This window comes from Simochromis diagramma, unplaced genomic scaffold, assembly GCF_900408965.1.
Source record: "Simochromis diagramma unplaced genomic scaffold, fSimDia1.1 OVJJ01000411.1, whole genome shotgun sequence".
NCBI classification, from domain to species: Eukaryota; Metazoa; Chordata; class Actinopteri; order Cichliformes; family Cichlidae; genus Simochromis; species Simochromis diagramma.
The window spans coordinates 1,030,029-1,055,280 of NW_024386735.1; the positions used below are offsets into that span (position 1 = coordinate 1,030,029).

General features: G+C 40.3%; 2 protein-coding genes and 1 non-coding gene across 7 annotated transcripts; 2 read left to right on the plus strand and 1 right to left on the minus strand.

The window, feature by feature from the left end:
• Nucleotides 1–1,077: 1,077 nt before the first annotated feature.
• wbp4 (WW domain binding protein 4) lies at nucleotides 1,078–5,226 on the minus strand. The gene is made up of 10 exons (XM_040036955.1): nucleotides 5,092–5,226; nucleotides 4,922–4,994; nucleotides 4,781–4,843; nucleotides 3,122–3,248; nucleotides 2,862–3,044; nucleotides 2,684–2,754; nucleotides 2,507–2,582; nucleotides 2,200–2,420; nucleotides 1,877–2,109; nucleotides 1,078–1,775 (listed from the first exon to the last, which is right to left on the minus strand). Coding segments are annotated over exons 1-10 (1,251 nt in total). The 5' UTR covers nucleotides 5,094–5,226; the 3' UTR covers nucleotides 1,078–1,573.
• A 253-nt stretch (nucleotides 5,227–5,479) lies between these two features.
• On the plus strand, nucleotides 5,480–5,551 carry trnae-uuc. The gene has a single exon. It is a non-coding gene; the product is annotated as a tRNA-Glu (tRNA).
• LOC120736104 (glycerol kinase-like) lies at nucleotides 5,523–21,189 on the plus strand. 5 transcript variants are annotated; one of them, XM_040036115.1, is made up of 21 exons: nucleotides 5,524–5,917; nucleotides 7,718–7,791; nucleotides 7,878–7,984; nucleotides 8,074–8,151; nucleotides 9,056–9,135; nucleotides 9,306–9,443; nucleotides 9,546–9,655; nucleotides 9,784–9,850; nucleotides 10,124–10,141; nucleotides 11,821–11,856; nucleotides 11,966–12,033; nucleotides 12,120–12,162; nucleotides 12,256–12,336; nucleotides 13,387–13,465; nucleotides 15,139–15,235; nucleotides 15,313–15,397; nucleotides 15,497–15,617; nucleotides 16,946–17,089; nucleotides 17,175–17,288; nucleotides 18,450–18,536; nucleotides 19,179–21,189. In XM_040036115.1, exons 1-21 carry the CDS (start codon nucleotides 5,825–5,827, stop codon nucleotides 19,187–19,189), a joined length of 1,731 nt encoding a protein of 576 aa, XP_039892049.1. In that variant the 5' UTR covers nucleotides 5,524–5,824; the 3' UTR covers nucleotides 19,190–21,189. The 5 variants fall into 5 exon arrangements, with proteins under 5 accessions (XP_039892111.1, XP_039892049.1, XP_039892257.1 ...); XM_040036250.1 differs by having other exon boundaries at nucleotides 5,535–5,917; nucleotides 17,175–17,261; XM_040036387.1 differs by lacking the exon at nucleotides 5,524–5,917 and adding an exon at nucleotides 5,935–6,695.
• The last annotated feature ends 4,063 nt before the right edge of the window (nucleotides 21,190–25,252 follow it).

Genomic DNA, 25,252 nt, shown 5'->3' on the forward strand with positions numbered 1-25,252 from the left:
TAAGCCTATAAAGAGATATAATGAATATTTCTCATGTGGCCCCTTCAGAAAATTAATTGCCCACCTCTGGTATAAAGTGTTTTGCACTTAGTTACTGCAACATTTTTATGTTACGGTTAGAATTTTGTGTAATTAACATCAAATTTCTGTTAGGTTGTTGGTGTTGTAATGGCGTGGGGTGTATTTTATTGACCCCTTAGTAGCAACTGAGTCTCATTTAAACAACACAGCCTACCTGAGTGTTGTTGCTGACCATGTCCATCCCTTCATGACCACAGTGTACCATCTTCTGATAGCTGCTTCCAGTAGGATCCCACACCATGTCAAAAAACTAAGATCATTTCACACTGGTTTCTTGAACATGACAATGAGTTCACTCTACTCAAACAGCCCTACAGTCATCAGATCTCAATCCAATAGAGCACCTTTGGGATGTGGTGGAACAGGAGATTCTCATCATGTATGTGCAGCCGACAAATCTCTGAGGAATGTTTCCAACACCTTGTTGAAGCTTTGCAAAGAACTGATATTGCTCTTTAGGTAAAAAAAAAAAAGGGTCCAACTGGTATTAGCAAAGGGTACCTAATAAAATGACTGTATTGATATAGTTCAGTGTATTGTGGTGACCTTTCCTGAAGTAGGATGACACTCGGAAAGTTCATCCTCCACCAAGGTCAATGCCCAACTTTGCAATTTTAAATAAAGTCGTCTTGAACTGTGCCAGAAATAATGTTTTTTCTCCTCTCTTACCCTTCTCCACGTCTCCACTGGGTTTCAACAAAGTACTTTATCTCATTATCTCTTTCATAGAGATACTAACCTCAAGTGAAGAATGTGTGTGAGCTTTGAGATCCTAATATAGATTTATAAACTGAAAGTCAAAGTGTTGTTTATTGTTTGCGTCTTTCATGGTTCTTTGCCAATCAGGGTGCGGCAAAGCCACATATCAGCTTTATACACACACTCTGACCCATAAAAGCATGTCACACCCAGCATGTGTGCCATGACCAACAACCACTTGAGCTCCTATTTTGAGTAAATGTTTTCTGGCGTGAATAAAAAAGCCAAGCCTTTTTCTAAAGTTGTTTTTCCCCCACTAACTGGAAGGTCATTATTTATTGACATCACATAGTTCTCATGTTAATAACTACAATCCATACTGCTTTATAAAAGTATAGCAATTATTCACTTCAGCTGACAAATATTAGACTGATGTTTCCAGTCGGATGCCTTACTTACTTAAACAAAAAAAAAAGATATTGAAGTAGAAAATGTTTCTTTGATTTGCTGAGAAAATTCTTCACATTAATAAACAGGACGCCCAACATCATACCAACCTATCTAAATCACCAGCTATTGTACACAAAAACTGTACCCAGCGGTTAAAACTTAGAAAAACACATTTTAAAGAATTTGTAACTTCTCGAGCCAATTTCTCCTGAAACTGCTGCAAAGATCCAATAGATGCAGTAAAATGTCAAAATGTTTTTAGTAGAAGTTCTCTGAGTGTAAAAGTCTCATTCTGCGGCATCCTGACTTAGACGTTATTGTTTTTGTGGCTTTGTTGAGGGGGTCAGTCGTCTTTGTCTCTCTGTCGGAGGCTCCTCGATTTGCCATTTTGTGTCTTGTTCCTTCGGAACGATGCCGGACCGCCTTCTTCTCCGAGGGAAGTGATGATGCGTTCTTTGAACTTCGGCTTGGGCTCCGGGGGCAGCTCTGCTGGAGCGCTGGCAGTGCTTCCCTCCACTTCAGGCAGCTGCAAATCCACATTTTCACTGAAATGAGAATAAAAGAGACAAAGAAAAAGCTCTTTAGTAGCTGCCGGTACACATATGTAGGATCTCGCTGTGTAACGACTCAAAGATGTTGCACTTACTACGGATCCTCTTCTTGCAGGATCTGCTCCCAGACTCCGTATGGATTGGCAGCTTTTGGCCTCTTGGCTTTCGTTTCCCTTTGTGTCGCCTGTTCTTCTGTTTTCTCCGGTTCAGCTGTTGTGTTTTGGACCTCCTCAACTTTTGTCGCCTCTTTATCGTCATCTTTAGGAGTGTCGTCACTCACTTTACCTTCATCCTCTTTTTCTGATGGCTCCGTCTCTGCTTTCCTTTTCTGCAAACAAAAATCAGGAAACCTGAACTGTAACAAGAAGAAGGTGAAGTTCGTCTATACAGACTCTTGCCTTCTCTTTGAACTACTCACCCTGAAGCTGATCTTTGGCACTTTGGGCTGCTGGCTGGTTTTCTCAGGGGCTTCAGCCTCTTGAGATGATGGGGCCCCGTTGGAACTCTCCTCCTCTCCTGATAGAGGCTCTGGCTGAGGGGTCATGGGATCCTCTGGACCCTCTCCTTCTTGGTTGGATTCAGAGCTGGATCCAGGCACCTCATCAGGGGGGAAGTCAGCAGGCTTCTCCCAGCTGGACTCTGAAGGGTGAGGGAAAAAATGGATGTAATCCCACAGATGACATGAAATAGAAGAAGCCATTAATTTAGAAAGAGAAACACTCCACCTCCGGTTTCTGTGTTGTAGTAGTATGTGTAACCATCAGGACTGACAGCTTCCATCCAAGCAGAGCCTGAAGTACTCTAGGAGAAACAATATTAAGATATATGAGCAACAGAACACCCCATTTGTAATTAAATTATTATATATATATATATATTTATTATATAAAACAGATATTAACTCCAGTCTGTTGAGTCTGTTCAGAGGCTGAACTCGCTCCCTGGAGGCCCTCTGGTTTTTCCCACTTAGATTCTGTCATATATAAACAGACAAAGGCAATAATCAAATGAAATATATTTAAAAAAACTAAACAAACTATAAACAGACAGACTTTCACGATATTTTCCATTATTCCTCACCTCCTGTTATTGTGTTGTAGTAATACGTGTGTCCATCATCTGTTAGGCCTTCAACCCAAACCTGCTCTTCTGTTTGCTGTCTGACCTTACCGCTTGCCTTCGCTGCTTTCTTCTGTGGCTTCTTTGGCTGGGGTTTCACTTGAACTTGTGGCCGTGCTGTCGTTTGCTCCGGAGAGCTTAGACCTAAACACAAAGATGCTCCGCTGAAATAAATCCAAGGAATTATACTCACAGGTTAAAGAACATCCCTTGACAATTACCTTGCGCTTCTCTTTCCATCCTCTTCAGATCTTCCTGATAGGCCTTCAACGCAGCTTCCTCCATCGCAGCAAACTCTTTGGACATGCGTTCCTCCTGCTTTGCCTTTTGAATGCTCTTCTTCTTAATCTGCAGGAGAAAGATAGGGTGAGATGAGTGGCAGTGGCTTGTGGCCAATAGGGAGACAGTATTGCAGTCAGCTGTGTTTATGTCTGCACCTTATCTCTCGTGCCAGTCGTGAGAATGGTGCCAAGACAGGCAGGCTGCTCATGCCCGTGTGTGTCACTTGAGCACAAACTGATAATGATAGTGTGCCCTGTGTGACCGTGTACTGGGGGCCATTTTATGCATAATAAAGCTAAAATAAATCAAAAATAGAGCTTGTTCAAGGAAGGAGTCAGGGTAAACAGTATAAAATTTGTGATATTATAGTGACAAATATTTAAGAAAAAAAATATGTGTGTATTATGTGGTTCTTCTTTCAGTTGCTCCCTTTAGGGGATCATCTGCCATCATCTCATCTTATCTCTAGCGCACTCGCCTGTCACACCAACCCTCTGCATGTCACCCTTCATTATATCCATGAACCTCCTCTGAGGTCTTCCTCTTTTCCTCCTGCCTGGCAGCTCCATGTTGTCCAATATATTCACTATCCCTCCTCACACATGTCTAAACCATCTCAGCCTGCTTCTCTAATAATAATAATAATAATGGATTGGATTTATATAGCGCTTTTTTAAGGCACCCAAAGCGCTTTACAATACCACTATTCATTCACTCTCACATTCACACACTGGTGGAGGCAAACTACGGTTGTAGCCACAGCTGCCCTGGGGCAGACTGACAGAAGCGAGGCTGCCATATCGCGCCATCAGCCCCTCTGGCCAACACCAGTAGGCAGTAGGGTAAAGTGTCTTGCCCAAGGACACAACGACCAGGACAGAGAGCCCAGGGATCGAACCGGCGACCTTCCAGTTACAGATGCGCTTCCCAACCCTCTGAGCCACAGTCGCCCTCTAACTTTCTCTCCAAATCACTTGACCTGGGCTGTTCCTCTAATCCTGTAATTCCTCTAATCACTTCCAACGAATCAGAATCTGCTTTGCTGGCCAAGTGTACCAGTCTGCAAGTTTTTCGCTATTGAAGTAAACAGGATAGACAGACGGTACAGACAATAGCAACAATAACAACTTGTATACCATATACATATGTGTAATGGTACAATGGTGCAATTTAAAGATGCTGGGATAAATTATGGAATAAAAAAAAAAGTAATGAATAACTGGTTACTACATATACAGTATATACATTGGAGGCTGTGACAGTTTATAGTTTTGTTAGCAGGTCTCACTACCATCATGTAAATCATCTTACCTCTCTTGTGCACTGTCCATTGCTTTGGATAGTAGATCCCAGGTAATTCAAGACTTTATTGATTTTTACGGACACCTGTGTCTTTGTAAGTAAACAGACTGAAGGCCTCAATGGGAAGCTTTTCATATGAATGTAAATCAATTTAGCATGATGCATGAAGCTCAATTTCTAGACTTGTGGATGCTACAAAATAGATCTTAATTTTATTATTTGCTCAATTATTTTAATAATATTATGTAATCTCTTACTTCGTATATCAAAAAAAAAAACAGAATAAAAGTTAGTACCTCTGAAATTTTGGCAGCCACATTTTCTTTGTGATTTTTCCCCCTTTCGTGGAACTCGATGCTCTGCAGAGAAAAACAGGAGAAACATTAGCGTGGACGCCGTCCTCGGTAACACAGAGCCACATCTTCCTGTATACTCACGGGCTTATTGTCTGCAATCCAGCACTTGCAGTACTGGCAGAATTTCCTTGGTTGTGACTTCCAGTAGTCAGCCCTACAAATGCAGAAATCAGTCAGATTGGCTGAATAACTGGCCATGTGTGTTATATATTTCAAAGCTTAAATAGCAAGAGTCTTGTCCCGTTACTTACATTTTTAAGTCTCTGTGGCGAAAATACGATCAAGAACTTAAGAAGAATGAAATGTGAAGACGACCGCTTCACTCATTTCAAGAATGACAACATGGTCCGTTTGTGATGACGTCATCGACAGCCGCCGCTGAACGACACAGACGGAAGTCAAACTGAAGTTCGATGTATGATGTCCCTCTGGTGGATAAAGAAGAAAGCGGCACGTATTCTTGTCACCCTGCTGAAAGGTTTTTAGAAAACAGCAGCTACGCCATAGACTCCTTCAAACACCCTAGAGGGACGTACTGAAATTCGTTCATAATATAGCACTTCTTTTTTTACTACAGCCATACTCGCTCAACTGTCAAATGGCGATATAAATATCCGACATCACACCTTTTAATTAATGTCCCATATGGTCTAGCGGTTAGGATTCCTGGTTTTCACCCAGGCGGCCCGGGTTCGACTCCCGGTATGGGAACTACTATTTTTGTTAGTGAGTCTGCAGAACTTTCCTGAATCGCCTTACACTTCAGCTCAAGCACCTAATGCTCGTTGAAAATGGTAATTTTTTTGGGGGAACATTGTATTGGTCCGCATGGGACACGATTACAGACAGTTGCGTCATCACTAGTGGCCGCTACGTTTGAAGGCAGCGACTGACCCACCGACTTTGCCTGAGCACGGAACCGCTTCGCCGGTGGGAATAATCGGTTTCCTGTACAGTTCCGTGCCCGTAGCTCCGGGGCTGCCCATGAACGGCACCATGGCCGCGTCTTCCCACCGGATAATGCTGGGGCCACTGGTTGCTGCTATCGACCAGGGCACGAGCTCCACCCGCTTTCTGGTAAGACAAACCGGAGACAGCAGGGGCAGGAGGGTCTCCTCTAGCTTGCGGGTCACATTTAAATGACTGTGGACAGAGCCGCCGGTGTCCTTGGCTGTGCTTTTCATACGGGAACTCACAGTACTGTATCTACAGAGGAAATCTATATATTCATAACAAATGTCTGGTATCGTTTCACTTTACTGCAGTAGCAGTCTGTGCTCCCTGTAAAAAACAAAACATAAGATAAACTACCTTATTCATCAAGTTGGATGATCGTGCCTGGTTGTTGTTTTCCCAAAAAATGTTGATTCTGAGCTTCTATTGGAATCTGTATAAAGGGAAATTTGTACCATGTAGGCCTCAATTCCAGGAATGGTTGACAAAGATTTGCACATGAAGGACATGGAGGCAAAAAAAGAAAAAGAATAAAGCTAGGAAGGATGCGCTAGTTTCAGTTAACAAGTAGTAAACTTTCCTACAAAGCACCGAACTCAAATAGTAATACAAGAAATATAAATTACATAGTATTACCAAAAAAAAAAAGAAGACAGAAACGTTAGACTGTATGTATAATTTAATGTATTTAACAAGAGAAAGGAAGACGAGCCACACACCCAAAACAGTCAGCTACTTTTGTTTTAACATGTGTTCTTTTTTTATTTATGTCCTTGGGTGTGGCTGATAGTTGAGTGCCAAGAGTTTAATTGCTCTGAGTCACCTCAGCTGTCAGATAAAGACACATGGGTGAAGTGAATGTGTGTTCTGTGGCATTTAAACGTTTCATAACAAGTAAAAGGTAATATTTTTGCTGATTTTATTTATTTACATTTTTTTAAATGTAGTTTTGCACATTTTATTTTATTTATTGTTCCAGTGTTCTTGCACCGACTGTATCTTTGCATCTAATACCACAAGACACGTGCAGAGGTATTTTTGAAGGTGATAATTGTCCTGGGGTGACATATGCTATGCAGAGTTTACACTGCTTATCGCTTTAACACTTGCTTCCTCTAACACCGGTTGCATATTGCTATGTCAGGTCTGTCTAGGGTGTACCCCACCTCTTGCCCTGTGACAGCTTAGATAAACTCCAGCCCCCAGTAGAAGTGGAAATCACCAGAGACCCCATAATAGTGAAATATTGTCACAGTACTTCAGTCACGATACAATATTTTTAACATTTTGGCGATATGCTAAATATTGCAGTAACATGGATTGCAATGTATCATCTTTTTTCAACTGCAAATGATGTCTTTAAAGTAATTTTTTTTTAAATCAAAAATGATATTATCCTGTAAGATTAAATTATCTCACTTTAGTTATTTTTTTCTACTGCTAAATCAGAATGTCAAACATACCAACACTGGCACTAAAACCTGCGATTATTGTTGCCATAAGGTGCCATTTGTGGATGTAAGGAGGTTTGCTGTCCTATTATTACTTGTGTAATCAAGTCATCGGCCCAATAAAAATTTGCAAGTAGCTTTGTCGAGTTTGTCCAATGTCAATTTAATACAAGTTTGCTTGGCTAACGTCATCTCAAGATAGTGGTGCATGAGATGAGATGTTTGTAATAGTCCCAGAGTGTTTTAATTAATAATTTTTTTTTTTTCCCCCTTGATGGCAGCTGCATAGTCTAGAAAAGCAGGTTTGTGATTCAACGAATGACGGTTTAAAGCCCACAGCTGCTGGGAAAATGTAAATGATGGCGTGGAAAAGCCTTTCATGTTGTTGTGCTGAAACAGGAAAAAAGCAGGCCTGGGAAGCTTTCCCAGAATCCTATCTGTAAAGGCACTGTGACGTTTTGTCTCTTTTAAGGTGTTTAATTCAAAAACGGCAGAGCTCCTCAGCCATCATCAGGTGGAAATCAAACAGAGCTTCCCAAAAGAAGGGTGAGTGATAAAACTACTGAAAATCCTCCACGTCACACCACACATGTTTATCTGGTTTTAAAATGGATTCTTCTCGCGATGTTCAGCTGGGTGGAGGAGAATCCCAAAGAAATCCTGCAGTCGGTGTACGAGTGCATGGAGCGGACATGTGAAAAGCTGACGCAGCTCAACATTGACATCTCCAACATCAAAGGTATGTGTGCATGGGGTTCACGCTGCCACCTGAGCACCATTTTCATCCATTTCAAAGCTCTGAAACCTCTGCTGTTTAAATTTGTCCAGCTATTGGAGTGACCAATCAAAGAGAGACCACGCTTGTTTGGGACAAAGAGACGGGGGAGCCTCTCTACAATGCAATCGGTACAGTCTGATATCTCTGTGCGACTTGTTTGATGTGTGTCCTACAGACCTGACATTAGCATTGAAATAAGCACTGACTTCTTAATGCCGCCTGATATTTGATATTCTATTTATTCGCTTTTTAAATCTTGCTTTTTTTGAATTTATTGAGCTATTTGTATAGATAAAGGCACTTTATAGATCTTTATTATTTTATTAAGCTGTTTACCTGGTGTAACTTGATTATATTCATTTAGACTTTTGTTTATTTTAGCTACTCAATTGAACACCTTCTTTTTGTGTAGTTTTAACATTTCAATTTTTGCTTTGTCATGTTGTTTTAGTTATAAAGTGGTGCTTTTCACTTCTGTTTGAGCCTCATTCACACACATACACTCACACTCTAATGAATGCATTGGGGGCATCTTGGGATTCAGTATCTTTGCCCTCGACTTCCAGACTGGAGGAGCGAGGGATCAAACCACCAATCTCACAATAAGTAGATGACTGTGGTGGAACAGCAGATTCACATCATGGATGTGCATGCTGTCATGTTATTATGGACCAAAACATCTGAGGGATGTTTCCAGCACCCTGCTTGGAAAATGTACCTAATAATTTGGCCAGTGAGTGTATGCAGCCTCTCAGTTCCCTCCAAAAAGCCAACTTTATTTTTATTGGCTCCCCCTCACCTGACTTCCTCCAACAGAATTCCCACCTTTGCATCTTTATGAGGACACAAGAAATCTGGACCCAGCTGGCATCAGCTTGGCACAAGAGCATTTATCGCTTAATGTTTTGGCCTGCAGGGATTTCTGGTTTATACACTGCCATGTTCAACACAAGCAGCCATGACTGTTACTACATCAGGGTGCTGTTGGTCTGATTGTGGATGTTGTGAAATAACTGCCATGCCTCTATTTAGTGTGGCTGGACCTGCGGACTCAGTCAACGGTTGAGCGGCTTATAAATAAAACTCCAGGAAGAAATAAGAACCACTTGAAGGTAACGTTGATCCGTGTTTGAGTTTGCACTTTCGTTCTGTTGAGTGCAGTTTAGGTAGGATGGTGTTGGCTATTTTCATCTATTTGAGTATGTAATGTTTTTTAATCCCTGTGTATTTTGTGTATGGCCTCACATAAGAGATTCACATTCATGTCATTGCCACCCTGCAGCATAAAACGGGGCTCCCGATCAGCACTTACTTCAGTGCCGTCAAACTTCGCTGGTTGATGGACAACGTGGACGAGGTCCACCAAGCTGTGGTCTCGCACCGCGCCATGTTCGGCACAGTCGACTCCTGGCTTATTTGGGTAGTCACAGGCTTCCTTCTTTAAGAGAAGTCATAGACATGTTGTTTGAATAAAGTGGAAAACTATATTGACTTTATTTGTGTTTCTTTATTTGTGGCGCAGTGTCTGACAGGGGGTAAGTCAGGTGGAGTCCACTGCACAGACGTGACCAACGCCAGCAGAACCATGCTGTTTAACATTCACACGATGGACTGGGATCCAGAACTTTGCAAGTATGAGAGCTGAAAGTCACATCATAGTTATTTATGTATTCTATCATATTGGTGAAGAGGGTGGGGAAAAACCACCTATAACACCTCTAAAATTATTCTGCTGAAGTCTCACCTCTCAATGCCATCAGATATTTTGGTATTCCTATGGAGATCTTACCCAGGGTGAGGAGCTCATCAGAAATATACGGCCTTATGGTAAGCATACGCACACTGTCTCTCCTAATCACAAAATCACTATAATCTGTGGTTATATTAACTTTTTACACTAAAGATTTCACTGTTAGAGTGACTGTAGTGTTCAGAGAGTGCATTGCCTCATGCAGCGAGACACTAAAAGATGATAAGAGTTTTGTTTTGTGTTTGTACTTACCTCAGTGTGCTTTCAGACTGTTTAAGTGCATGAAAGTTGATTGAGAAATTCTTTTAGGCATTTTTTGTGTGCCATTGTCTCTCTTCTCTCACTGGTAGAAAATATGTTCTAGCCGGGTAAGTAAGAACTCACCATCCCTATTTTCCTTCACATGCAAAGCCAACCCATCCTGCTTTTAACCCAACACAAACACACCATCACTCAGTGCATTTCCAAGATTCATATGAAGGCTAATGTTTCCATTAGATTAAGCGTCAAGCATTTAGAGTAGAGGTGGGAATAAGAGTAACCTCTGATAAGATGCTATTGTGATATCTGTGTAGCCAAAGACGGAAAAACAATGTAAAAACCAAGAATTATGAATAAACTGAAGAAAGATCAGCGTTTTCACTATGATGTGACTTTAGTAACTAAATATAAAAGCGTACAGAAAGTGTTTTTACTTTTAGTCTTTGTCACGCTAGGAAAGGTTTATCACTGCAGCCTGCCTGTTGATGCTTTGGGTGGGCATGTTTTTGTTTTTGGCTGAGCCCAAATGCACATGGCAAAGCAGCTCTTTTTCTTTCATGCACCCATTATGAGTAGATCCAGAGTGGCTGTGCATACACGGAAACTAAATCTTTGCCCTGACTTCAGCCGGGCTCTAAAAAAAACCCCATAAACAGTTACTTTGGGGTTAACCATCTTGCCCAACCATATTTTGGCTAGGACACTGGAAAGTGGATCGAAGCACCAACCTTCGAATTAGTAGAAGACCTGCTCCGCCTCCTGAGCTACAGCCACCCAAATATAAGTGCACGATCAACCAAAATACTATCAAATGCAGCTTGTGCCAACTGGCATCTGTTCGTGAGGTCCACAGCTGTGGGTATAGTGGGCCCTTTAAGACGTCTATGTGACTGTGAATTAATTGCGTTCACAAAGTGCTGTACTCAAATCTCACCACATGTTAAAAAATCCTCTCAATGTTATAATAACAGTGAAACTAATAAGCATCTACATAAAAAAAAAAAAAAGAATTTTCAAACTGTAAACACTAAATAATGTCAGTAATATTTGCTCCAAAGATTTCCCCTCAGTCATTATAAAGCATTGTTCTTATCACAGCTCATTTTGCTGCCCCCAAGTGACCGATTGCAGGCATTACATCAACAGAGCAGAGAAACTGTAGAAGTAGAAAAGACCAGTGAGTGTTTTTACAGCCAGTACACAACCATGTCAGCTCTATTGGAAATGTGCTAGATGGACCCTGTTCACTGTGGTGGCATGCTCCTGGGGTCGTTGTCATTGGTGGACCATCTTCTTCTCCTCCAGCATCCCATCTTCTAAATCTCTTCACTCTTGGGCATGATTTTATTTCACAGACTTTTTATGTGTTCTCTTTTTAAATGTCAAACCGAAGCCACGTGTAGGAGTGAAGACATTTTAGTAGATACAGGTTCACACTCACCCGCCTTTGTTTCCCTCACTGTGATTTCACTGTTACACTAAACTCTGTACAGTTCAAATTTCAGCAGTATGTTTTTGTTATTTGGCTTCATACAGTCAAATAATGACGAATCCCCCCCCTTTTGTTTTCAGGCTATTGTTCGTAGTGGTTAAAATTGAGTTTTTGTGCTATTGGTTTAAGATTTTAACAACAACAACAACAACAACAACAACAACAACAACAACAACAAAAAAAAAAACCAGTTATAATCAGGCATGAGTGTCAACATCTACTTAATACAAGAGACAGTTGATGCCATTTTACTGTTAGGCGCTTATACTTGCTTTCATTTTTTTCTCTTGACAGAAATCAGGGGCTCTTTCAGGTATTCCAATATCAGGGGTAAGTCTGACTTAATTTTTTAAAATTTTTTAACATTGTTTTAGTGTTTGTCATGCAGTGTGAGAGGTTAATCCAATATGTGTATGTATTCTATTTAAAAAATAAACAGTGTCTTGGGGATCAGTCAGCAGCGCTTGTTGGACAGATGTGCTTTCAGGACGGGCAGGCTAAAAACACGTAGGTGGTACTTATAGGTCTGCTTTTTATTAAAACTTGACCCCTTTGCTAAAAATCCAGCTAAGTATGAGTTTATTATGTTTCAGGTATGGGACCGGCTGCTTTCTCCTGCGAAACACTGGGGTTAAGGTCCTCTACCTAAGACTTGAGTTTAAACACTGTGGTACCATCGTACAGGCATTTACATAGAGTGCTACTTTTCTTGTGTCTGCTGTTTTACAGCCTGTGATGTCAGAGCACGGACTTCTGACCACTGTGGCGTACAAACTTGGTCGGGACAAGCCTGCCTGTTATGCACTGGAGGTACAGTATATACAGCATATATAAATAAAGTGATATTTGACATGAATATCAAAACGATAACGCCCACTTTCATAATATTCTCTCTAATCCTTCAGCTCTTTTCCGAAGTATGGAGGACAAAAACTGCCAAAATCAAAAACACATGATTGACTTTGTAAAAAAAAAAACAAAAAAAAAACTAAATAACTTAACAAATTATTATTAAAACGAAGTTAAAACTCTTTCAGGTGTTCCGATATAAGGTTTTCATGATTTTTCATAAAAATCCAATATTTTAATGAATTTCATATCATAAAACCAAGAAAATGCAAATATTTTAGAAATCTGTCAAAAACGTGTTTAAAGCTCAGAATGACGGAAGTCACGTTTTTATTCTCAAATTTGAGCTGGCACAGTGGGCACTGTATACATTTGAATGACAGACCCCTGTTCAATGTAGTGTAAATGTATAAACAAGGTTTAAAAATAATAAATACAACTGGTGAAAAGTGGGCAGGAATTGCAAAGGCAAGATCAATTAAAAAAGAAGAATAAGGAATTACAGATAAACAAAGAAAATGAAATATAAAATAAGGGGATTAATATAGATGTGAGTATATGTATGTTGCAGCTAATGTAGTTTAGCATTTTTGTAATTGGTTTTATTTATTTTTTTATTGCATTTTGACTTTTTGTTTTTAACTCAGGTTTGTTTCAGAGTGGAGGGCAGATGTCAGAGGCGATATTTAAGGAAATCAGAATAGGACTCACAATGAATACACACATACAATGAACACACCTAACAGCTGAAACTGATTTTTTTTATTTTTTTTTTAACTAAAAACCAAGGAAATTTTTAGTTAGCATAAAAAAAATAAATAATTTTTTTTTAGCTAAGTTTAGTTTTTAGTATAGATTTACTGTCATGTAGTTTTAATTTTCTTATTTATTAAGTGAGCTATTTATTTATTTAGATTTTGGCCCGTTTAGTCTTCCAAAGAGGATACAGAAACGTGAGTATCTGGTAATCTGAATATGTATTGTTTTTGTTTTCCTGCTCTTTGCTGTTAGGGCTCCGTGGCCATCGCTGGAGCTGTGGTCCGCTGGTTGCAGGACAATCTCGGGATCATTGGATCATCTGAAGAACTTGGTAAGTTCTTCTCTTGGTTCGGGGCATGTCGTGTATCCGGATTATCTGTAAAAGGAATAATAAAAGTTGACTTTGTACATGTATAAACTAGAGATGGACCGATCCGATATTACGTATCGGTATCGGTCCGATACTGACATAAATTACTGGATCGGAAATTGGAGAGAAATAAAAAAATGTAATCTGATCCATTAAATATCAAAAAAGCACCTCACAAAACTTGCGACATGGCAGCAGTGCGCGTCACGTGATAGAGCAGCTGTGTGTATTTGTAGCCTCGCTAGCAATCCGGCATTTCATCTCTGAGGAAGTTATCCCAGAGAGAAGTAAAGCAAGTGTGTAAGTTCATCTCTGAATGTTTAAAAAGCATTCCCGCGTTAAGCTTAACAACCGATATATGGAGCGACTGCCTCTCTCTCCCTCCCTCTCCTGCTGCTACTTCAATCATGAAACTGATCAATGATCAGCTGATCGGCTTTTCTGTCGCGAGTCCGTCTCTCTTGCTTGTCTATCGCCCACTTCGCTGTTGTTAGAATGTATTTATTATTACACAGAAAAGGATCTACACAGATCCTTTTCTGTGTAGCTGACGGCTGGTAACTGTGCAGGGGCGGCTCTAGCAAAGTTTAGCCAGGGGGGCCGATAGGGCATGAACAGGGAAAAGGGGGCACAAAGACATACTTTTCTTTCTTATTCTCACTTAAAATGTCGAGCTTTTAATAAATAATTATCTGAATCTTACACCCAAAGTTTTAATCTGATGTAAAATGTATTGAAGTCCATTACTGTATATAGTAACTATTAAGTCTAATATACCCTAGTAAGCTATAGTACTTTTTCCTTTGGGAAGATACAATCTGTGCAGTCAGCAGTTTTGTTGAAGAAAGATGTTGAATCTATTTAATTATTCTTGGAAAATAATTGATTTCTGTGCATTTTTCATTTTTTTTCACACTGCATCAAATTAAAGTTGATTACGTTGATTAAGGATCATGAGGTGGAGGGTGGGTGGTTCCCTATTTTATTTATTTATTTATTTATTTATTTATTTATTCATTTTTTGCTGGGAGTTTTAGAACCCTATTAGTTAGGTTGCTTACTCTTTAAAATACCAGAATAGGGAACATGGTGCAGGTTTAAGTTTATTAGATTGATCAGTGTTGCTGAACTATGAAATATTTTGGGTGCAGTGTATTTTTTGCATACAGGTTCAAGGTTCAAGGTTCTTTATTTGTCACATGCATGGTTATACAAGTATAACACACAGTGAAATGTAGCCTGACACGCTCCTCGACATGTGCAAAAAATTGGGGGGGGGGGTGTAGAGGAAGAACATTATATATATACATACAGACATTTAGTATATACACTGGGTGAATGTGCAGTAGTAGCAGGTATAACAGAATAGCTTTAGTGTTTTGTTTTGTTTTTAACTTGAGTATGAACTTATACAAAAAGCAGCAAGATATTAAAAAAAGGTTTTTTTTGTTTAAAAAAAACACACTATATCGGATTCATATCGGTATCGGCAGATATCCAAATTTATGATATTGGTATCGGACATAAAAAAGTGGTATCGTGCCATCTCTAGTATAAACTAGACATCTGCTTATGACATCAGTGTTCACAGAATTTTTACTTCATTTGCCGTTTTGTGTTTTTTCCCGCTGCAGAGAAGTTGGCTGCTTCTGTCGGCACATCTTACGGCTGTTACTTCGTCCCTGCGTTTTCGGGCCTTTACGCACCTTACTGGGAGCCCAGCGCACGAGGGTACTGAGACTGTGGTGAACATCTTAAAGCGTCTGCTAAAATGCACCTGTCTGACTCAAACTTTCTCCGTGTCACAGAATCATTTGCGGGCTAACTCAGTTCACTAATAAGAGCCACCTCGCTTTTGCTGCGCTGGAAGCAGTCTGTTTCCAGACACGAGAGGTACGCGCTTTGTTCTCTTGAAAACTAGTGTTCAGCAAGTGAAATGTTTGCCTTTGCTTTAAAAAAAAAAAAAAAACATTGATATGATGATGTGCGCAGATACTGGACGCCATGAACCAGGACAGCGGCATCCCGCTGACACAGCTCCAGGTAGACGGAGGAATGACATCCAACAAGCTGCTGATGCAGCTGCAGGCAGACATCCTCTGCATCCCTGTTGGTAGGAGCGCTGTTCACTCCGCTCAAGTGTCATGCCACAAGGAAGTTGACACGGTTATTTGTTGAGCACTGACCAAACCAGTCATGCAACCACAAGTTATATCTATTTATCTGATGTAAAACTACTGGACAAGAAATGCTACTATAGGCCTCTGACCTTTGCTGTTCTAAGTTGAGCCACTAACATAAGTGTTTTTTCATATGTAGTATGATGTATAATAACTCATTCATATATACATGTATTTGTCATTTTTCTGTTGTTGTTGTTGTTATTATTATGAGTAGGGATGGGTATTGATAAGATTTTCACGATTCCGATTCCATTTTTGATTCTGTTTAACGATTCGATTCTTTATCGATTCTCTTATCGATTCTTTTTAAAAAAGGAGAACACTAAGGTCGATTAGCTTAGAACTTTGTTTTATATCTTCTCTTTGAACAAGATAGAAATTTAGGAGTAACATGGCCTTACAAACCGAACAGTGAGATCTTAACAGACCCAGCCTACGGCTCTTCAATGGGGTGTCACAGGGTCCCCCGGGAAAAAAATTGTAAATGTAAAATAATAAATATTCTTCTGTAGCAATAACAAAGTATAACATAAATTATTCTGTAGCAATTACACAAGAATATCCATTAATGTCCCTGCCTACAATTAAACACATTCACTTACCGAAAATCGGGGGCATCTGCTGTGGCAAATGGGTGCAAGCCTTTTACCACAAACTTAGTCACTGCTCGGTGACATTCGTCTATCCTGGCCTGAAAGGAGACGCTACCAGTAGACTGCAGCGAGAACTGCCAGCATCTGAGCCAGACTCTGTCTCTCTCATCATGGTCACCTAAATGCACAGTAATGGCAGGTTTTGTAATAAGGCAGATCGTGCTAACATAATATGCACTGTTAGTTGATTATTTACCTGCCGCATTAACGGGAGAGGACGTGCAAACGTTACCGCTGCTGCTGGGTTGAGATTCACGGAGTGGAATTAAAAACATGACATTCATTTAAGGTCATCGCGTGTTTTGTGAGCAAATGCTTTTGCATATTTGTAGTGTTTCCTCCCTTAAATGAAATATCTACTTTGCAAGTATTGCAAGTTGCCCAGTGGTCAAACTTTTGAGCGTTTGAGCCGCCATGTTTCCTGCCTGGTAAATGACGCTCCGCAACGTGGTGACGTCATTCGGGGCGACTGGAATCGATAAAGGAATCGTTTGCAAAAATGGCAAACAATTCCAAGGAATTGAAACAGTGGGAACTGGTTCTCAACAAGAACCGGTTTTCGATACCCATCCCTAATCATGAGTAAATATAATGTCCATTTCCAGTGAAACCATCCATGCCTGAGACCACAGCTCTCGGTGCAGCGATGGCAGCAGGAGCAGCAGAGGGGGTGAGCGTTTGGAGTCTGAACCCCGAGGACCTGAGCGAAGTGACGTCAGAGAAGTTCGAACCTCAAATCAACCCCGAAGGTACGTTGGGCTGCTGCCAGAGATCTGGCTGGCTGATGAGATCAGATAATGCTTAAAAGTAAATACACTTATCTGTGTTCTACAGAGAGCGAGTTTCGATATGCTCGGTGGAAGAAGGCTGTTGAGAAATCCATGAACTGGGAGACGATGGAGCCTGTTTGCAATGGAAACGGTGGGAAGCACTCACAGCTCAGAAAAGGTTTAAACTCTAAGACGAGGCCATAAATCAAAAAAAGTGAATGACACTTAAATGCACCTCAAACAATAAAAGACGCATTCATGTATTTTGACGCCTGTCGTTTTAAAAAAAAAAAAAAAAAAAAAAAAATGTTACTGCCCTGATATTACTGATAGGTGATTTTAGTCAAAACATTATGAAGCTCATGAGTTTATCCAAGGCTCAATCTGTAATCTGGTGTAGTCAAATTAGGTGATTATTATGGTGTATGGGGATGTTCTTCTGTTGTTATCAGAAGAACATCCCCATTTGTGTCACTAACACTATCATGCAGCTCTGTGCTTGCAATGAATATTTTTAAAATATTGTTCCTGAAAAACTCATTTATATGTTCAAGAAGCTAAGATAAAATGCAGTACTGTGCAAAACTCTTGTACTATGTTGAGGTCCGGGCTCTGGGGTGGCCAATCCATGACTGCTTGGGTTTTACTCTGCGTTTTTCTATCTAGGTTTGCTTTTCCTTTATCAGCAGTGTGTTTGGGATCATTGCCATGCTGATAAATGAAGCTGCTGCCAATCAAAGCTTAAAATTGGTTCTTTGAGTAGACACAACACTGTTTCATCCCCTGAGTTAGCACAAACAAAAATCATTCCTCTGAAAATAGGCAGGTACAAGGACTGGACTGAAAATGAGTGAAAAGGAACCAATGTCCAAAGAACACCTTTGAAAGACCTTGACAAATTCTGGAGAACTGTTGCTCAACACCGCTTTAAGAAATGAAAAGAAACTCTGGGTGCATGGAAGCAAAAATCACACTATAATGATTCTAAGATATCTATGTTTATTCCTAATTAATGTTACAATATATATTTATATTATTTGAATATATTTAATATATTTATATTGTTCAACTTTGACATCTAACATATGTGTTATATTATTATAGTCAGTATTGTTCTGGTAAATTTACCAGTATATGGATCTTTACCTGAAACCCAAGCAGCGCAGGGGTTTGGTAGTATAAGGAAATGACCAGTGGATCAAGACTTTTGCAAAGTAGTGTATATTTTCCTATGTTACTACAGTGTTCAGAGGTAGAGGCCATTTTGACTTGTTTTTAGTTCGCTGCTCAGAATCATCGTCTCTCTTCTTCTCTGTTCCGTGCTCGTTTCGTGGAAAAGGTGAAACCAGTATCTTCAGCAGCGTCCCGCTTGGCTTCTACATCATTGGCAGCATGCTGATGTTAATCGGAGCGAAATACCTCACAGGTCAGTATGTCTACTCTATACTCATACGTGATGCCAGTGTTTACGTGTGTCACAGGTGGAGCAGATGTCTCGGGTGCACAGCTCCAGTTGCGAGCACAGAAGCTCCACCTACCTGTTGTTTGCATTCACAGGAATGTTAGCTTAAAGGGAGGGTAATGGCAGCTAAAAAGGCTTGTTTCAGTCAGAGCATGAACTGATGAGGTGAAGCAAGTTCCAGGAAATGAAAATTATTTTGAACAATGACTCATTAAAAACTGCTCTGATAGAGTGACAGAAAAAAAACAAGTAACTGAGGGTGTTGTAGGTAAACATTGCAGGTTAAACATGATGAACTTTTTTGGAAACAAGTTTCCAAAGTCGCTCAATTAAAGTTCAGATTTCCTAACTTGACAACTATCACTCTACATAATAAAAAGAGCTCTTGTTCCATCCTGTTCATGGTTGTAGTGCCAGCTGTTCAGATTTTTAAAAACAAATTACCAATTTACCTTTGCAAGCATTCAATTGGAACAGTTTGACGTTAGGTGAGCTTTTGTGTTAGTAAGGCTTTTTAACAGTGTAATAAGTACTATTTGACAGCTCTAGTGGAGAGTAAACCTTTCTCAAAATGAAATGTGTGCCCCTTTGTTACTTTTCTTTCAGGCCACAAGTAGACTGTGATTTCTGGAGGCATTAAATTGACGTGGATGGGGGGGAGAGGAAACAGGACCAGCGCTTGTGCTCTTGTTGAAATCTTACCCAAAAATCATTCCAGAGAGAGACACAGACCTCCTGCTGAGCCTCACCGCCAAGTACGAAATCAGGACAACTCTGACTAATGGGACATCTTCAATATCATTTTCATGGTTATTTAATTTTAAAAAAATTATATTTGTGGCAAAGAACACATCAGTACGGTATCCATTAATTTTAGCAGCATTGCACATGCAGTGTTTCCTTTCCTTTTTTACAGGGTGATGCATTTCTGACTATTTATGTAGATACTTGTTTATGTGTAAGTGCGAGATGCTGTCTAATTTGTTTGTCACTGTTAACCTTGAACTGTCTAACCTTCAGACCCTCCACAGTGAGCTACAGGAACTTTTTTAGAGCACTTTATAATTTTTTTTCCTTTGTTTTTGTTTAGACTATCTGTCCTAACGAGTCTTTGTATGGTGTATATGTATTTTTTCTTGTTTTGAACAGTTGGGATTAAGACACAGAAAGTTTGAGGTAGTCTGTAGTAAAACTGAAGGGACAGGTGCGACGTGGTGCACTGACGGGTCTGCTTTTAGTGAAAGTGAACCTGTACATACTTGATCAGTTGTTTGGATATCCGTGGGAGTGCAGTGTATGAGGAAAGCCGCACATGCATATTCTTACACCAGGAAACAAAATGGCAGCAGCAAGTTGTAACTTGGTTACTGTTCAGCCCAAAATGGATTCAATGTGTAAGCCTAGTCATGGTTGACAAGGTCTGTTCACCCTGAGATTCATCTGTGATCATCCAGATTAAGCTGGTACGCTCATTTTTGGGCGACACCTGCTTTTTGTTGAATGTACTGGATAAGCAAAAAATAAAAAAAAAAATAAGTGAAGCATTAACAAAAAAAAAAACAACAACAACAAATTACAGTGGCAGCTGAAATACTTTCGGTATCGCTGCAGTGAAAACTGCCATCTACCCTGATGAAAGGCCCATGCTGGTGGTAACAGAATGTAATCTCTGAAGGCATCCCTCCCCACCCTTTCCCCCCTCTATCTCCCCACATTGATTGAGCTGTGATGTTGGCTAGCTGCCTTCATTGTTTGGCTGGAGATGTATGTGGCAGAATATCGCTCACGGCAAAGCTTGTGGCTTTTTTTCCCTTTTTTTCTTTTTTTTTAATTAACTGTAGCAACCTGTTTATTTCTGAGTCACAATTACAGCTAAACATATTTTGTTTTTAACATGTTGAGCTCCGTTTAAGTTTCACTACACCCAGTGGGAAATCGTCTAAACTGTGCAAGTTGCACCTAAACAGGCCGTGATTACGATGTGTAAACATGATTTCCGTCGCTCTGAGCGACTGGTTGAGTCTCTGTGGGCTTTAAAAAAAATGTATTTAAATTGATGGAAGTTAGTTTCCAGTTCATGCAAAACATGCTTCTGATATGCAAATGAACGCTCGTTTGAAACAAACTTTAACTTGCTGCACTAAAACGTAAAGGTTCAGAACGTTTCTCCAGTGAAATGATTCAAACCGACGCAAGCTCTTTAAGTGGCTCTCTTTGCTTCGTGGTCGGGGCTTAAGTTTCAGTCGGGCCTGATGAAGTACGAGCGTCCCTGGTTGGGAAGGTTGTAGGCAGTACATGTTTGTTTCTGTGCTTGCTCTCTGTAACCCTGGACTATTAAATTATGCAGCCCTCTTATGACGTGAAAATGCTGAATATTCTGTTGTGATATAAAGAGTTTACAAATGAATATGTGAGAGGAAAGCAATGGAAGAACAAAGTGTAACTGCCAACGTTTGCCCCCTGACCTTTAACTGTGAAATGGGAAAATTGCTTTGAATAGTGACATCACCTCCCTGCATGTCCTTACCTGAAATGCACCAACAGTGGAAAGTATTTGTACTTGTCATGTGAACTGGTGTTTTTCTTGCTGTCACATTAAAGAGCAATTTCACCCAAACTCTGCTGCTCCAGGTGTGCTGACCTCTCTGAAGATTGTAGGTCAGATCTGCAGTAAAAGAGAAACTGCAAACTAACCCTCAGACTTGAGAAATGTTTGAAATGAGGAAAAGGATGTGCATGCCATCGCTTTTCAAGTGACAGTTTCCTTGTTGAAGTGACATGTCATTATTAGAGAGATGTGTAATGACACATGACCAACAAATGCAGAGTGAGTACGTTTTTGCTTTCAGTGAAATGAAATCTAACAGCCAGCAAGAAAAGGTATTCGTTTCCTTAGTTACACTGTTGTTGCCCTGCTTAAAAAAAGTAATGTATAACTTTCAACCACTAATGTGGAGTTTGTAGCTGCAAAACATAAATAGGCTAAACAGCTCACATCGAGATGATCATTGAGTCACTGTTGGACAAGGAGGACAACAGCGAGGACTGTGGCTGTGCAGAATGAGCCTGCTGCGGGTTGCAGCTTTCTAGATAACTGTTCAGTGTGTGTGTGTGTGTGTGTGTGTGTGTGTGTGTGTGTGTGTGTTGTCTGTCTGTCTGTCTCTAGAGCAAGCATTCAAAACTTAATTTATGTAACACACATACAACCCAATCACTTTGCTAGGCAAACCAGTTCAAGTGCTCTTTAACACAGATATCTAACCAGTCGGTCTCATGGCAGCAACTCAATGCATTTACACATGTATACATGGTCGAGATGACAAGTTGAAGTTCAAACCAAACATCACAATGGAGTAAATTTAAGTGACTGAATGTGGCACAATCGTTTAAAGTTTACAGAGAATTGTCTGAAAAAAATATTCAGTAAGCAACTAGCAAGTGTTAAACCTTGAAGCAGATGAGCTACAGCAGCAGAAGACCACACCAAAACGGGACACTAGATTAGAAAATACGGCTGGTATGAGTCATTTTCTGCTGCAACATTCAGATGGTAGGGTGTAAACAACATTGATGCATGGATCCATCCATTCCATGTGAAAGCACAATGTGGGTACACAAGGTATAACCTAAATTGAATCAGTAGATGGATGTAAAAACAAAAACAACAGCAAGAACAACAAAAAATAACAGACTAGTAAAAATCATTTTTTAAAAACCAACATTAAAACAAAAAAATGTCTTCAGTTGAAGTCAAAAATCAGTCAGTTCATCAAAACATTAGTTTATTTATCAGCCTACATTTATACACCATATATATATATATATATTACACACAGTAGCTTGCAAAAGTATTCGCCCCCTTGAACTTTCCCACATTTTGTCACATTACAGCCACAAACATGAATCAATTTTATTGGAATTCCACGTGAAAGACCAACACAAAGTGGTGTACACGTGAGAAGTGGAACGAAAATCATACATGATTCCAAACATTTTTTTCCAATATATAACTGAAAAGTGGGGTGTGCGTAATTATTCAGCCCCGAGTCAATACTTTGTAGAACCACCTTTTGCTGCAATTACAGCTGCCAGTCTTTTAGGGTATGTCTCTACCAGCTTTGCACATCTAGAGACTGAAATCCTTGCCCATTCTTCTTTGCAAAACAGCTCCAGCTCAGTCAGATTAGATGGACAGCGTTTGTGAACAGCAGTTTTCAGATCTTGCCACAGATTCTCGATTGGATTTAGATCTGGACTTTGACTGGGCCGTTCTAACACATGGATATGTTTTCTTTTAAACCATTCCATTGTTGCCCTGGCTTTATGTTTAGGGTCGTTGTCCTGCTGGAAGGTGAACCTCCGCCCCAGTCTCAAGTCTTTGCAGACTCCAAGAGGTTTTCTTTCAAGATTGCCCTGTATTTGGCTCCATCCATCTTCCCATCAACTCTGACCAGCTTCCCTGTCCCTGCTAAAGAGAAGCACCCCCAGAGCATGATGCTGCCACCACCATATTTGACAGTGGGGGATGATGTGTTCAGAGTGATGAGCAGTGTTAGTTTTCCGCCACACATAGCGTTTTGCATTTTGGCCAGAAAGTTCCATTTTGGTCTCATCTGACCAGCACCTTCTTCCCCATGTTTGCTGTGTCCCCCACATGGCTTGTGGCAAACTGCAAACGGGACTTCTTATGGCTTTCTTCTTGCCACTCTTCCATAAAGGCCAACTTTGTGCAGTGCACGACTAATAGTTGTCCTATGGACAGATTCCCCCACCTGAGCTGTAGATCTCTGCAGCTCGTCCAGAGTCACCATGGGCCTCTTGGCTGCATTTCTGATCAGCGCTCTCCTTGTTCGGCCTGTGAGTTTAGGTGGACGGCCTTGTCCTGGTAGGTTTACAGTTGTGCCATACTCCTTCAATTTCTGAATGATCGCTTGAACAGTGCTCCGTGGGATGTCCAAGGCTTGGGAAATATTTTTGTAGCCTAAGCCTGCTTTAAATTTCTCAATAACTTTATCCCTGACCTGTCTGGTGTCTAAATCCAATCGAGAATCTGTGGCAAGATCTGAAAACTGCTGTTCACAGACGCTGTCCATCTAATCTGACTGAGCTGGAGCTGTTTTGCAAAGAAGAATGGGCAAGGATTTCAGTCTCTAGATGTGCAAAACTGGTAGAGACGTTCCCTAAAAGACTGGCAGCTGTAATTGCTGCAAAAGGTGGTTCTACAAAGTATTGACTCAGGGGGCTGAATAATTACACACGCCACACTTTTCAGTTATATATTTGAAAAAATGTTTGGAATCATGTATGATTTTCGTTCCACTTCTCACGTGTACACCACTTTGTATTGGTCTTTCACATGGAATTCCAATAAAATTGATTCATGTTTGTCACCCCCTGCTAACTTATTTTCACACCTGAAGACAATTTTTGTACGTTTTTTGTGGAATGATAGACGACCAAGGCTCCGTTTATCGCTCTTGTACTTACCGTATAAAAGAGGAGGCCTCAAATGTCCCAATCCACTTTGGTACTATTGGGCAGCCCAATTGAGGACTATGATGTATTATTTTACAGATAAATCCCCCCCGCCTTGGACAAATATGGAAAACAGTTCAGTACCTCTTCCCCTTCCCCAGTACCTATACTAAGCAAAAGTCAAAATGTTGAAAAAAAAAGACAAAAAAATCCTATAGTCAGAAATATGATTATGATCTGGTATCAGGTTAAAAAATACCTGGGTGAACCCACCTCTTTCGCACGCTTTAGCCCAATATGGGGTAATCAATTTTTCCCTCCAGGCAGAGCAGACCCTGGTTTTAGGATGTAGGGGATCTCGTGGGATCAGAGGGTGAGTTTTTGATGTCATTTGAGGAGTTGATTTCCAAGTATGATATCCCATGCAAACATCGATTTAAATATCTACAAGTGAGAAACTTTATTAGATCATCTCAAAATCAGTGTTTGTCAATCCCTCCGTTTTCCACTTTGGAAACAGAAATGAAAAGAGATTGCTTTGGAAAGGGAATAATCTCCAAATTATATAATATGTTAGTAGAGGGTTCCCCTGAATCTTCTTTAGGAAAACTTAATGCCTGGAGGGAAGATTTACAGGAGAATTTATCCTCCGAAGACTGGGAGGAGGCATGTGCTGAAGCACAAACACAAACTACCAATACTCGTCTCAAAGTATTGCAATATAATTGGCTAATGAGGACGTATGTGACTCCAGAAAGGCTTAATAAGTATAATGGTGATATCCCAGACTTGTGTTTCAGGTGCGGAGAGGAGAAAGGGACGTTTTTCCACTGTGTCTGGGAATGCAATAAAGTACAACGGTTTTGGAAAGAGATTAAACAAGCTCTGGATATTATATTGGGTACACAACTAGCTCTTGACCCTAAACTTTTTATTTTAGGGTTATATCCTGATGGACATCTTATGTCTAGAAAGGTAATTACCGCCCTGGACTTATGTCTACTGCTGGCAAAAAGAGTCATAGCACTCTCATGGAGGAAGACCAGTAAACCAAAATACATTAACTGGATTAAGGAATTGTCTACAACTTTACCTATGGAAAAAATTACTTACATTATCAAGGGGAAACTACCACTTTTTCAAAACATCTGGGGTCCCTTTATGCAATATATGGGAAATATGGATCTTGGCAGTATGGTGGATGG

What these genes read in the sequence shown, in the direction of transcription:
- wbp4 (XM_040036955.1), bottom strand. An exon ending in GATGGAAAGAGAAGCGCAAG is followed by an intron (nt 3,045 to 3,121) that starts GTAATTGTCAAG and finishes CTTTGTGTTTAG; the next exon opens with GTCTAAGCTCTCCGGAGCAA. An exon ending in CTACAACACAATAACAGGAG is followed by an intron (nt 2,755 to 2,861) that starts GTGAGGAATAAT and finishes TATATATGACAG; the next exon opens with AATCTAAGTGGGAAAAACCA.
- LOC120736104 (XM_040036115.1), top strand. Translation starts at nt 5,825, where the DNA reads ATGAACGGCACCATGGCCGCGTCTTCCCACCGGATAATGCTGGGGCCA. An exon ending in GCCTCTCTACAATGCAATCG is followed by an intron (nt 8,152 to 9,055) that starts GTACAGTCTGAT and finishes GCCTCTATTTAG; the next exon opens with TGTGGCTGGACCTGCGGACT. An exon ending in CATCCTCTGCATCCCTGTTG is followed by an intron (nt 15,618 to 16,945) that starts GTAGGAGCGCTG and finishes GTCCATTTCCAG; the next exon opens with TGAAACCATCCATGCCTGAG.